The sequence below is a fragment of the Cryptomeria japonica genome, chromosome 3, assembly GCF_030272615.1.
Source record: "Cryptomeria japonica chromosome 3, Sugi_1.0, whole genome shotgun sequence".
NCBI lineage: Eukaryota > Viridiplantae > Streptophyta > Pinopsida > Cupressales > Cupressaceae > Cryptomeria > Cryptomeria japonica.
The window spans coordinates 160,392,664-160,406,078 of record NC_081407.1 but is presented as its reverse complement, the minus strand read 5'-3'; the positions used below and the strand labels follow the sequence as shown (position 1 = coordinate 160,406,078).

Sequence of the window (13,415 nt, the reverse complement as noted above, 5' to 3'; positions counted from 1 at the left end):
GGCAGTGCCCCCAGCGGGGTCGAGGGGCAGCGCCCCTCGCGGGGTCTAGGGGCAGCCCATCATTTTTGTGATATTTTAAGATGCCAAAAACCTTCTTCTCCACTCTAATTTTTTCAGCATCCTGGCTCTTGACTCCATCGAATGATTTTTCAATCTGGTCGACTTTTTTTTTTTTTAAATTAAATGCATGCTTGTTTGAATGTCGACGCATTTTTTCTTTTCACGTGCCATCACCACCATTTATCCCTGCCGTGCCGTGGTATTTTTCCTTTCACCCTTTTTTAAACCGCCGTCGCCGTCGCTGTGCTCCTTCAGGCCTATGGTGGTATTCCACCGCCAGTGACCTCCGTCAACGGTGGTCCACCGTATGGTGGTTCCACCGCACGGGGCCCCACCGCACAAGATCGACCGTACGGTGGTTCCATCGCACGTGGTCCTACTGCACGGTGGTCTCACCGTGGTGGTTCCACCACCACTTTTTTTTTTTAAATTTAATTTCCTAATCTAATTGTCCAGAGAGTCTTCGGCTCGGGTCCCATGCCTCTGGGATCGTCCTTCATTCTTCTTGGTTTGCCTCGCCTGAGAGTCTCCCGCTTTGGTCCCGTGCCTCTCGAGTCACCTGCCCTGCCTCTCGGGTCCCGCTCCGGACTCTCGGGTGTCCTTCTGGCCTCTCGGGTCCCCTACGCGCTTCTCGTGGTAGGGTTTCAATTTGGACCCATTGATGGCAAGTCTATTTTCAATGGCAATCCGAAGACCTGGAACCATAAATTCTATAGGGACCACGGTCTCCTTCCCGTACATAAGAAGAAGAAGAAGAAGAATAAAGATTTTGAAAGCTGCGACCTTCCACATAGGGTTCCAATCGTTGCCGACACGAATGATCTTGGGATTATCCACGTCACCGAGGTTTGTCTCCTTCAATTTTACCTCTTGATACTTGATGGGTTCTTCCTTCAGGAACTGGTGTGCGGTGGTGTCACTCACATGGGCATCTCCCTTCCAATATTCTTTGTATTCTGACAGGTACACCTCCACTGTTACTTGCTCTGGTTCCTCTACTTCGACCTTGTAGCTCTGAAACATTTCGTAATCCTCCATTTTCTAGTGGAAGAGCCCGTTCAATGACCTCGTCTCATCCTCCGAGCACTCTCCTAGTTTGAGAATCCCTTCGTTGTTGGGCTCCATGCAGCCCCATCCTTCGTCCCTCAGATCGCCTTCTCCTTTACCCTCTGATTCCGAAGATGATGCGAGTTCCTCACTAACCAACTGCGTCCCAAGGTCTATGATAAACTTCCCCCATTCTCCATAGACAGAGTGTTCTTCCAGTTGTGGGTGGCCTTGGCTGCCACCAGCCACCCTCTCCCTAAGATCGCATCATACCCTTTTTTCTTCAGTGGGATTACCACGAAGTCCAGTATGAAGGGTTGCTCCCCGATGGTAACTTGCTGTCCCATCAATGTCCCGATGGGTTTGATTCCATGGTGATCTACTCCCAGCAGATTGAATGTAGATGACCACAACGTCGACTTCCCCAGCTTCGGCCAGGTTTCTTCTAGAAGAACATTCACTCCCAATCCACCATCGACGATGGTATCGGTTAGAATGGTGCCAAGGATACCCATCTCCACAATGGCCGGGTTCCTTCTAGTGTTAACTGCCAGCAGCCTGGGGTCTATTGCAAACCCCCCAGAAACATCCGTGCGGTGGTTGGTATTGGTGCGTGGTTGGGAGAGATTATTCAGGAACACTGTTCGTAATTGAGGCATCGTTTGGAGGAGATCGTGTACCTTCACAGGCACCTCCAGTTTTAAAATTTGATTTAGTATAGCCTCCTCCACCTCTGGTCGGCTGGAAGTACTCGCAGTACCCTTTGCCTTCGTCCTCTCTCATATCTCTTTCTCAATTTCTTCCCGTGCTTCCCGTACCCTTCGCTCCTCCGTCTCCAAGTCTGGGCACGTTGCTTGTCTGGCTTGGGCGCGGGTTACGGCTTGCACTTCCTCTTCTTTGGTTTCCTCGATATTGAGCAAGTTGATGCCAGACTTCGGGCAGGTGGCGTCTTCGTGTTCTCCCGGTCCGCACCATTTGCACAAATATTGTGTGGCCTCTCCCTTCAGGCAGTCCCGGGCGAGGTGCCCCCACTGGCTTCATGCTCTGCATTGTATCATCGGTCGGCCTTTGGAGTTGTATTGGATCCGGCTCCTTGTATTGTTATTGTTGTTATTGTTGTTTCGTTCTCCCCACCGATGATCTCAGTAGCCTCCCGATGTAGTTGGTTGTTCCTACGTAATCAATACTTGTTGGTTTCGTGTTGTTTTCGTGTTTTCATGTTGTAGGGGCATTCCCTAGTGGGATGCCCCCTCAACTGGCATATATCGCAATAGGCCTTCTTTGGGCACGAGCCTTTCATGTGGCCGTCCGTCTTACATTCCGTGCACCAAAGCTCCCCTTTGTCGGTCTTGCTCGGACCTCCCTTCATAACCTTTAGCTCTTTCATCATCTTCAGCATGTCCTTCTGCAGGGCTTGCACCTTTTTGCCGGACTCGCCATCGTTGCTGCTTCCCTCGAAAGAGTCATCATCCTCGGACGAGCTATCCTTCTTCTTTTTCTTCTTGGATGTCTTGGTCTCGGTGTCGAGATCCATCGCTCTATTATATGGATCTTCGTATGAGGTTGGTGGAACAATTTTCATCTTCTTCCGGAGGGAGTGTTTCAGTCCCTCCACGAACCATCTCTTTTTCAACCCATCCACTGGTTGACTCTCCATTTTCCCCAACAGTTCCTTGAGCTGCCGACTATAAGGTCAGACTATCTCGTTCTTGTTTTGCTTTGTGCCATAGATTTCGGCTACTATTTCATTGTCGTCTCTGAGGAGGCGAAACTCTATCTCGAACTCCTTCTTCAAGTTAGGCCATGTGCCGACTTTGGCCTTATCCGTATCAAACTACCAATCGATGGCCACTCCCCTTAAGGTTGCTGGAAATTGTGTTACCCATTCGTCCTGGTCGGTAACACTGTTCGCTGACCATATGGTTTCGCAAGTGCGGCAATGGTGGACGAGATCTTCCTTCCCGTCGCCATTGAACTTCGACAACTTTTGTTTACTGGCCATTGAGGGGGGTCATGTCGCCTGTCTTGCACCTGCACCACTCCCACCCGTGCCGGTGGTGTTTGTTGTTTGAGTGATTTGGGGTACGGTGGTTTGTACCTGCTTGCTTGGTGTGATGGGTCCCAAGAGGGGGTCCTGCTTGCCGTGTGCCTGTGCCTCCTCCACACCTATAGTCGTATGGTTGCCCTCCCCTTCGTTCTCACCCTCGTTGTCTGTTTGCTCCCTTCAGTGGTCCTCTATGCGCGGTGTAAGCGATAAATTCCTGAACTAATCCCGTGTCTCTTCGACCAGATTTCTTCGTAGCCTTGTTTCCTCCAAAAATTCTTCGTAGCTTCTCACCCTATGGTGTTCTGGCGACACGTAGAAATCTCCTTCGGCTTCTGCTCTTGCACCCTCCGTGACACCTCCTTGGTTCCTTTCAGGCAACCCTTCGACAGGTCGTCCTTCGGCAAGTTGCCTTAGCCTCCGTCTACGTTCTACTTGTTGTTCCAAAATCAAGGCTCTCTGTGCGGCTTCCCACTCCTCACTTTGTGCCTTCTTATTTCTATCCTTATTTAATAAGTTGGGCATTAATTCCCGTACATAATGTAGGAGTGTTCTTTATTCTGCCCCTGAGGCTCTAGGTTCAAGGTTCCCGTCGTCGCTTGCCATTACGCTCCTCTTCCCAGCGACGGTTGTTTTCTTCGTGCTCCCGGAGGACCTATTGGCATCACTCCTTACGCTGGGTTTCTTCCCTTCGGTGCTGATGGGCAAGGGTTGCTTGGGCAAGGAGACGCGGGAGCTGGTGCAACAACCTATTTGCCGCCGGACTGACGTTGAGAGCGTCCTAGACTACACCCTCGGGTACCTCTTCCTATGTAGGCTCCCCTTGTATGAAAGTCTCTATAGCCGCCTGGAATTGGATAACGAAGTCGCCTGTCAATGCGTTCTCCCCTTCGTAAAGTTCTCTCAGTCGGTTATCATCCCCCTCGATGCTATTGCCAATGGGCTGGCCCATTATCCTCTGTAGGCCATTCACGCTCTGTGGCTGCCTAGATTCAAACGGGAACGACGCCAGATGTTTACCCTGTGGGGTGTGTTATTAATATTGCATATCAACTGTCAGATGATAACCATAGGATAGAATAGTAACCAGAAACTCAGAGCAATGCTTTCATTAATGCCAAGATGTCTAGCACAATAATCATTCTCTGCATCAGTGTATCCAACAATAAGTACAAGAGCATATATAAAGACACGATTGAGGGTTGCGGTTACCACCCGTGGGGAATCGTTGTGCAACGGACAACTACCCTCGACGACACTAACATACTTAACCAACGTAGCTTAACAAGTAGTACAAAGTCCATTTTACGACCAACAAGGCCTTCTTCAAAGACCTTTTTGAGTTGCTTTGTAGTAGCCCTTCCATAAGAAATAACCTCCCTATCAAAAGTCGAGTTGAGTTAGAAGGTGTTTAGATATGAATAGTCAAGCTAGAGGATGACATGATCACCACTAGTGATCTTAGGAAGAACTTCATCTAGCTCATGGTTCCAAGTTTTGTTGATCCCTTATTGAAAAGTGTGGTAATTGATGTGACCAACATGAAAGGGCAATTTCAATAGAATTGTGTAGGTCAGCAATATCAATGGCATCTTCAAAGAAGTAATTGAAATGAAAGACTTAGAATAACTTCCTCTGCTAGAAAGGCTCATCTTGGAGGCACCTCTAGATGATATTATTAACAATTTTCTCTTTCCATGAGACAAGCAATCGTTATGCTAAATATTGTGAAATATGGGCCTTAACTCTAAGTAACCTCTAGATGATATTATTAACAATTTTTCTCTTTCCATGAGACAAGCAATCGTTATGCTAAATATTGTGAAATATGGGTCTTAACTCTAAGTAATTTATCTTGGCACAATAGAGCGTAGGGAAAAAAATGTAGAATGTTAGATACTCCTTTCTCTCTCACTCCCCACATACCACTCAACTTTGGCAAAACTCCTTAGGATGAATGGATGATGCCATGTGTAGCTTCCTCACTTCTAAGCATCCTACAGATAGTAGTATTTTGCAAAGGGTGTTGGTTGAACTATCTGAGGTCTAGGAAGATGCCATGTGGATAGTGGTCCTTGTCAAAACCTTTTTGTATATTGAGAGATCCTAACCCCAACTTTGGAGGTGTTTGCAATTAGCACAATATTCGTTGATCTTGTAAGTAATGAAGCAATGTGATATTGTCATGTGTCCTATAGAGACAAATGGACACAAGTAGTCAACTGAATGCTTAGATGTGACAACCTCACACCTAAGCATGAGTATCAACATTAAAATATATTTTTGTGTTCAAATTTTTGGCTAAATTAAGTAGTATCTAGTGGGTGCCAACTTGAGGAGGTACAATTTTAGAAAGGGAGGATTGTAATGTCTCCTTTCAAGGACTAGCAGGAAAGACCCATTTAGCCTATTTAATTCTCGTAGGTTAATTTCGGGATATCGGGAATAAATTAATTTAATTATTAAAAGTTGTCCAAAAAAGTTAATTTTATGGATAACTTTAATTAACTTAATAGAGTGACCTAAGTAAAATTAAAAAGGAAATATTAAAAATCACTCATTAATGTGTATTAATGAATTATTTTAAGCAGGCATTCGAAAAGCCCTTTGGGAATGTTTTAAGGGCATTTTGAAAAGAGGATTTGAGAATTCATTTGGCATGCTTGTTATATTTCTTCTATTGTGGAGCTTGAGGTTATGGTTGAGAAAATCCAAGGATGGAAAACACTAAGCAAAATCAGTTTAGGTAGTGAGAGATTTACCCTAATTGATTTAGGTGGAACTACACAAGTTTCACACTTGGATAGAACAACTGAATATTTCTAAATTGTGAAGTCTTGTATGCAAGACAATTAATCAGTACTTGACAGGAAATTCTAGTAATTGGTGCCATATTTGATTGTGATGTTGGTCAATATAATTGGCTTATTGAGGTGTGGGTATTTGAAAGTAGTCCCTTGTTGTTGGGTGCTACCAAGATTGATGGTCGAAACGTCATTTGCTGGGTGTGAATCATGTTATTAATGGTGTGAGAAATTACTTGTTGTTTGTAGTGAGACTGTGGGAGTAGGTCTTTAGGCTTTGGTCAGCCATTTGTGGCATTTGGGAAGTTCTTGTTAGCTGCCCTTCCTAGATGAAGTCATTGGAGTTGTAGGGTCATGGGACTCATTTGACTGGGTATTTGGTGAATAAAGGTGGTACAAACTTATCATAAGATGGCGCAGAGGGTTTGACAAACCTTAATACTCCTTGGTGTGTGGATTTTGAAGCTGAAATACCCCTGGTGCAGATCATAGTTCATTTGTTGTTTATTTGTTGGTGGAAGTCCAGTGTTTTAGGACTTTGTGAGTACTTGCTAGGACTCGTGAGTCCTATAGTTTGGCGAGTCGACTTGCTAAGGACTCACGAGTTGATTCTTCAAGAGTCTTGGAAAGTACTTGTCCAAGTCTTGACTAAGGACTCACTGAGTCCCAAGCTTGAACTCCTAAGTCTTGGGCTCAAACTCTTAGGTTTGTTCGGGCACTTTAAAACAACAAAAAGTGAGAATTATTTTTCATTTTTTGGCTCAAACACGTCCATGATAGGTCTAAACAATGAAATAGAAAGGAAAGAGCAGAGAAGACAAGAATCTAGGCAAGAATAAAAGCGTATTGGTCCAAAAAAAAAGTGGAAAAACCAATTAAAAAGTCATATTTTGCCCTACAAATGCATTTTTTCTTCCTTGTTGCCCCTCAAACCCATTAGTGTCTCCACTCTCAAACCCCCACTAGTTACTGGGATCTCCTGTCATATAAGAAATTTGATTATAATGAAGGGGTTTGTGAGTGGAATTACACCAATAAGGTTAAACGAATTTTTTTGTGTAATTCTACGGGTTTTTTTTTTTCCAAGTCCTTGCTGAGTTTTTCCCGAGCTTGTATCGAGTCTCAAGTTCAAGTCAAAACTTTGGGTTGCTGAGTTGAGTCCAAGTTTGAGTTTTCAAACTATTAAATGAATGTGTAACTCTTTCAAAGAGGCTGATTATTTCTGTTCTTGAGGTTAAAACCTGAAATATCCCACCCCTTCTGACTTGTATTCTTCTGTTTTTGGTTTTTGGGATATTTGCTTTTTATGTGTTTTTTGGAATATTGAAAAGAAATTACACAAAAACTAAAGAGATAATACTGGAAATAACTTCTACTCACTAATTAAACCAACTCCACAAAACAAACTTATTATCCCATTAAATTGCATACTTATGACTTACTAAAAATAGTATAAATTGAACACATCTAAGTGCTCCAACAAACTCCCTGCAAAGAAATCCAATCTCTGGATGGGTTCCCTAACTGCTGTATTAGCCTATGGAAACCAGTGTTAATAGGCTAACCACACAAAGCATGCTGATGCTTAGGAAGGGGACATTACAAAACCCTACATACATAATTTCTCTGTAATCTGTCCATGTTTTAGCATTTAATGGAATGCAAATGTTGCTACTATTAGTTAGTCACTAATATAGTTGGCATATAAGAAATTTGATTACAATAAGAGGGTTTGGGAGTGGAGAGCAGAATCAAGAACTTAGACAACTAATTTTATTACTATCATAATATCATTGATCAATGACGAAGTATCATAATCATGCTATCAGTATTAAAGATTCAAAGGTGATTATTAGAATCTCTCCCCAAGTTTTCACTAGATTAAGGAAGAGGAACATGTAAAATGTTGTAATATGCAATTCATGAATTATGACGATGTTTGAAGGTAATCATCATAAATTCATGATAGTTGTCAGCTAACTATTGTCTTAGGGTTCCACGTGAGGATGTAATTTTGTACTCAATTTGCATCCATATCAATCAAATTTAATAGAAAACACCTTTGTACTCATTGGATACATCTTGCCATTGAAGTTTGTGGACAAAAAAGGTGTTTCTAATGAAGTTTAAGCAATTTTTTAAGTTGCTGAGTTTTTGTTGTGTCAAGTTTTTTGGGGCTGGTGAGTGTTTACAGAGTCTGAGTTTTCCAACTATGGGATGCGTGTATCTATTTTCTGTTTTATTAATGAATGCCAAATGGTCATGTGAAAACATTGCAATATAAACCAAACCAATCGAGTATCATAAACCTGCACATCAGAAATGTGTACAGAGACTATTTGACATAATGTTCATCTATTAAACAGTGGGAGCAAAAGTGCAAATTTTGGTGTAGAATCTGGCATGGGTTTTTACAGTTTGAAAGCTTCTCTGCAAAGATACCATGGAAATATGACAAAACAATATAGACACGATAAATTCTGAAATATGGCTCATGTTTGGGGAAATTTTCGTATGGTTACAAGAAATATGAAATTGTATACGTTGTTGATTCTTTATATGATTAACATTCTATCACAGTTTCAAGCTGTTGCGTACAGCTTGTCCCTTGTTATCTTAGTTATATCTATATAATTTGCATTTTGTGATCAAATAAGCAATGACTCTCTCTTTTGCATAAAAAAGCATTTGATTGCTTTCTAATTTTTGTTTGCGTTTAGATGGATTGGCAATGCTTGAATTAACATAATGAGGTACAAATTTGAGCAATATATAAGGTAAATGGAAAGGAATCCCCTTGCGTGCTTCCACAACTGAGATCTCATACATTAAATTGGTATCTAGGATGTGTGTTACCTAAAAAATAACTTTTACCTTATGATAGAATCCTTCCTTGGATTTTAATTCTAATCCATAAGCTTGATTTGTCATACAGGTTTTGTCTGATGAGCGAAAGAGATCTTTGTATGACCAGTATGGAGAGTCAGGTTTAGATGGAGCATATGAAGATGCTACTTCTGGTCCACCTGAGGTAAACATATAATCTGAATTTCAAAGTATCTTCAATAAAATGTATCTAACAAATAAAAATATGAAAGAGAATGTCCAGTTTATGGAATTAACTACAATGCTGTTGCTTTGTCAGCACATAGGAGGATTCTCTGAACAGGATTGCGTAAGAATGACATTGACTGTCATATTTTTGTCAATATAGGTTACTCCATTTGATGTGTTTGAATCCTTTTTTCCCGGAGATCGTGCAGAATATGAGTACTTTGATGATTTGGGAGGTACTGGTTTTAAATATCAAAATAGTGGGCGTCAGCGGGGCAATGACATAAGGTGAGAACAAATAATAACATTGAAGTCAACTATGATGAGCCTTTGATGATGATTCAGAAAATGGAATAACAGTAGTACCGATATTCTGCTGTAAAATTGTACAAGAAAATTCTGGCAGCTGAAGAGCTTTTATTACTCAGTCATTGCAGATAATTTGTTTTTATATTATACAAAATTTTAATATGCTTTTTGGGAGGGTTACCAAATCATAAACAGTTTATCAACTAATCATGACTTACAATAATATTTTAGAATACCTAATTATAACATCTATCAAATTCTGAGTGCTGGAGCAGTCTAGCCATTTGAAGAATGCCAACATTGTTGGACATCTATGTTTCGCCTATGGAAACTATTTTAGAGACATATGACGTGAATACACAGTATAGAATAAGAGATGCTACTATGCCATAAGATAAGTGTTATAACTACAAAGAACAAGTATATTTTCCTTCATATAGTCCCCAGTTACAATCATGATTTCCCGATGGAACAAGACACAATATATAATACCCGAGGGGGTGCGACCAACCGTCGCGTCCAACAGCCCTTCGGGTGAACTAACTGACTCCCATAACACACAATTACCGATGATGACACAACATAATGGTGACACAATAACATAATGATTATTCCCGACAACATCATCCCTCCCCAAGAAAAGAAGTCGTCTCTGGACAACGTAATACAAAATAGAGATGATGTGCATACGCTAAACATAATCAAGGTATAGAAGAAGAAGGGGGCGGAGGGGGCGTCCTTGAAGGAGGTAGTTGCACCGCCGATGAAGAAGACCCATCTTGCCTGGAGGTGGCCACAACCCTCTGGCACAAAGGCTAGGAGACGCCTCATCCTCCATCACACTCCCCAAAGGTTGATGACTAAACTGAATAACTCCTTGGTGCTGTAAACTGTGTTTCAGTCCCTCCACGAACCATCTCTTTTTCAACCCATCCGCTGGTTGATTGTCCATTTTCCCCAACAGTTCCTTGAGCCGTCGACTATAGGCTCGGACCGTCTCGTTCTTGTTTTGCTTTGTGCCATAGATTTCGGCTACTATTTCATTGTCGTCTCTGAGGAGGCGAAACTCTATCTCAAACTCCTTCAGGTGGGGCCATGTGCCGACTTTGGCCTTATCCGTATCGGAGTACCAGTTTATGGCCACTCCCCTTAAGGTTGCTGGAAATTGTGTTACCCATTCGTCTTGGTCGGTAACACCGTTCGCTGACCATATGGTTTCGCAAGTGTGGCCATGGCGGATGGGATCTTCTTTCCCGTCGCCGTTGAACTTCGACAGCTTCTGTTTACTTGCTATCCCACCGTTGGGTCTTGCTCCTCCAGTGCCTTGTGTGCTTGTACCTGGTGATCCTCCACCTCCGCCTCCTGCACCTGATCCCCCACTCGTGGGTCCTCCGGAGAAGGTTGCTGACCCCGAACCAAACAAATTGCCTTCAGTATGATACCCTTGTGCTCCCTTGGCACCTTCGGCCGTACCGTCACCTTCAGTCGTCTCCCTTCAGTTGGTTGTCTCCCTCTGGTTGTCCTCCGAAATGGACAAGTTCTTTAGTAGGTCTCTGGTAGCGTCGATCAGGTTTAGACTTCGCCTTATTTGTTCCACCAACTATTCGCGACTTCTTACCCTACGGTGGTATTTTGGCGAACTGTAGAGTTCTCCTTCGACACCCTCCGTGACTCCTTCCCGGTTCCCTTCGGGCAACCCTACGACACTGTAGAGAGTGTAATTCTCTCCGTCTATCTCTGCCTCCACAACCTCCGTGACACCTCCTGGGTTCCCTTCGAGCAACCCCTCGGCCGGTTGTCCCTCGGCAAGCTGCCTTAGCCTACGCCTTCATTCTATCTGTTGTCTGAGATTCAACGCTCTTTGTGCCACTTCCCATTCATCACTTTATATCTTTTTATTTTTGTCCTTATTTATTGTATTGGGCATAAATCACTTCCGTACATAGCAAGCACACACCATGTACACAAAACAAAAATCTTTTATTATTTTCCCTTTCGGCCACAATTTATGTCAACATTGTGCTGGGATTATTACAGTATTGCTTTATTTCTCTCGGTGGTTTAGGGTTCAATTTCCCCTTCGCCTCTTGCCATCACGCTCTGCTTCCCAACGACGATTGTTTTCTTCGTACTGTCGGAGGACTTGTTGGCGTCGCTCCTCACTGCACTTGTTGGGACTTCAGCCTCCGTGGCCTCTCTTCGGACATAGGTCTCGATGGCTGCCTGAAGCAGGATTGAGAATTCCCTCGTTGCAGTGCCCTCTCCGTCGTAGAGTTCCGTTTGTGCGTCGCCGGCCTCTGGGTTAATCTCACCGACGGTTAGGCCCATCGTGTCCGTACGCCATCTGCTCCTTCCTTTCCCAAGTATGTCTAGGCAACGACGCCAGATGTTTCGCCTATGGAAACTATTTCAGAGACATAAGAAGTGAATGCACAATATAGAATAAGAGATGCTAGTATGCCATAAGATAAGTGTTATAACTACAAAGAACAAGTATATTTTCCTTCATATAGTTCCCAGTTACAATCATGATTTCCTGAAGGAACAAGATACAATATATAATACCCGAGGGGGTGCGACCAACTGTCACGTCCAACAGCCCTTCGGGTGAACTAACTGACTCCCATAACACACAATTACAGATGATGACACAACATAATGGCGACACAATAACATAATGATTATTCCCGACAACAATCTACGCAACTGGACCTAGCCTATTATTGAACATCTACACAACTGGACATAGGCTATCAAATTAGAAGTCTTGAGCATTAAGAAATAAGAGTCAACATTTCTTTGAATAGAAATGTTCAATCTTCCTAAATTTGTATGTCCTTTTTTCACTTTTCTGTGCATTTTCTGCTAGAGAAGCAGCATGAATGTAATGTCCCATTTTAGGATAACTAGGAATATTGGGACAATTACTTCAATTCCTTAAACTTATACTTTCTGATTTTGCAATTAAACTATGTATTGGATACTATAAAGATAAATGTGTATAAAATAATAATGAGTCACTTGCTATCTCTGATATATGCAATAATATGTATGCTAATTGGTATGCCTTGCACTTAGTGCAATGATCCTTGCTATGACAAATATGACAATACAACTATGCAATATAGATATAATGGTATTGCTTATAGCAATACGAACTGTTGTCTCTACTATGACTTTTATAGCATGCAATATCTGATCCTTAATTATCTCTTATACTGATACAATTTCTGTTTCTATTGTAATCCTTCAATCCTTGCAATCAAGTCTATATATTTCTTAAAGCAATAATTGCTGTTTTGGATATGCTGATAGGCTTATGCAATTCTGGAAATTCTGCTGTCTGATATGATCAAATGATTCTTGCAACAGGGGTGCTGTCTCTGATCTGATCTTTAAATGTATGCAACCAACAATGCCAAAGGTAATTTGTTCAATAAAGAGCAGATCCACAAGGGATAATAAAAAGATTCCAAATCAATGATGAATAGAGAGATTGTGAGTGCCCTCTTATACCATGCACTTAGGATGAGAAGTCACATGGATAAGACATGTGTCATGTATTTTTGTGATTGCCTTGTTGGCATTATGTTGTCATTGATGTCAACCAGCATTTCATAAAGCAGGACAACTGGTATGGGAGAATAGTTGATATGCTGTTAGTGCTATCAACCGGTAGTGTGGACAGTGAAGCCACTAGGTAAGCATGTTGGAGTAACGGGTTTGCATATCAGTATTGGGAAGAAGGAAACAGTATGTGAGTATGCATGCTGATGCTGAACAAGCATGATAGAGAAGTGATGAGAACCGGAAAGCGTGTGACTGGTAGAGCTCACTGCAATATGATCTAATGAAGGGTTAGCAGTGCAACCGGTATGCTAGTATGAGGTCATCTAGTAGGACTCCCACCGGATAAAGTAAAGGTTGACAAAAAGTGTGCTGCTTCAGTGAGCAAAGATGACATATGGAAAATTTACTGGGACATAGCTCAAGTTGGAGATGTATCCTCTCCTTAGTGAAGTCACACCATTACCGACAGGTGACATAGATCTTCCTCCACTGGTGTTTAGCAGTGAAGTGCAATTGTCCATTCTTCC

The 13,415-nt window shown here is 42.4% G+C and overlaps 1 protein-coding gene across 3 annotated transcripts in view; it reads left to right on the top strand.

Annotated features, from left to right (window-relative positions):
- The window catches only part of LOC131031023 (uncharacterized), a 235,747-nt gene that overhangs the window by 109,055 nt on the left and 113,277 nt on the right, over positions 1-13,415 (top strand). For all 3 annotated transcript variants that reach the window (XM_057962026.2, XM_057962027.2, XM_059218121.1), the window contains 2 exons: positions 8,891-8,986; positions 9,170-9,297. In XM_057962026.2, the coding sequence (XP_057818009.2) occupies positions 8,891-8,986; positions 9,170-9,297 (224 nt within the window). The remainder of the gene's footprint in view (positions 1-8,890; positions 8,987-9,169; positions 9,298-13,415) is intronic.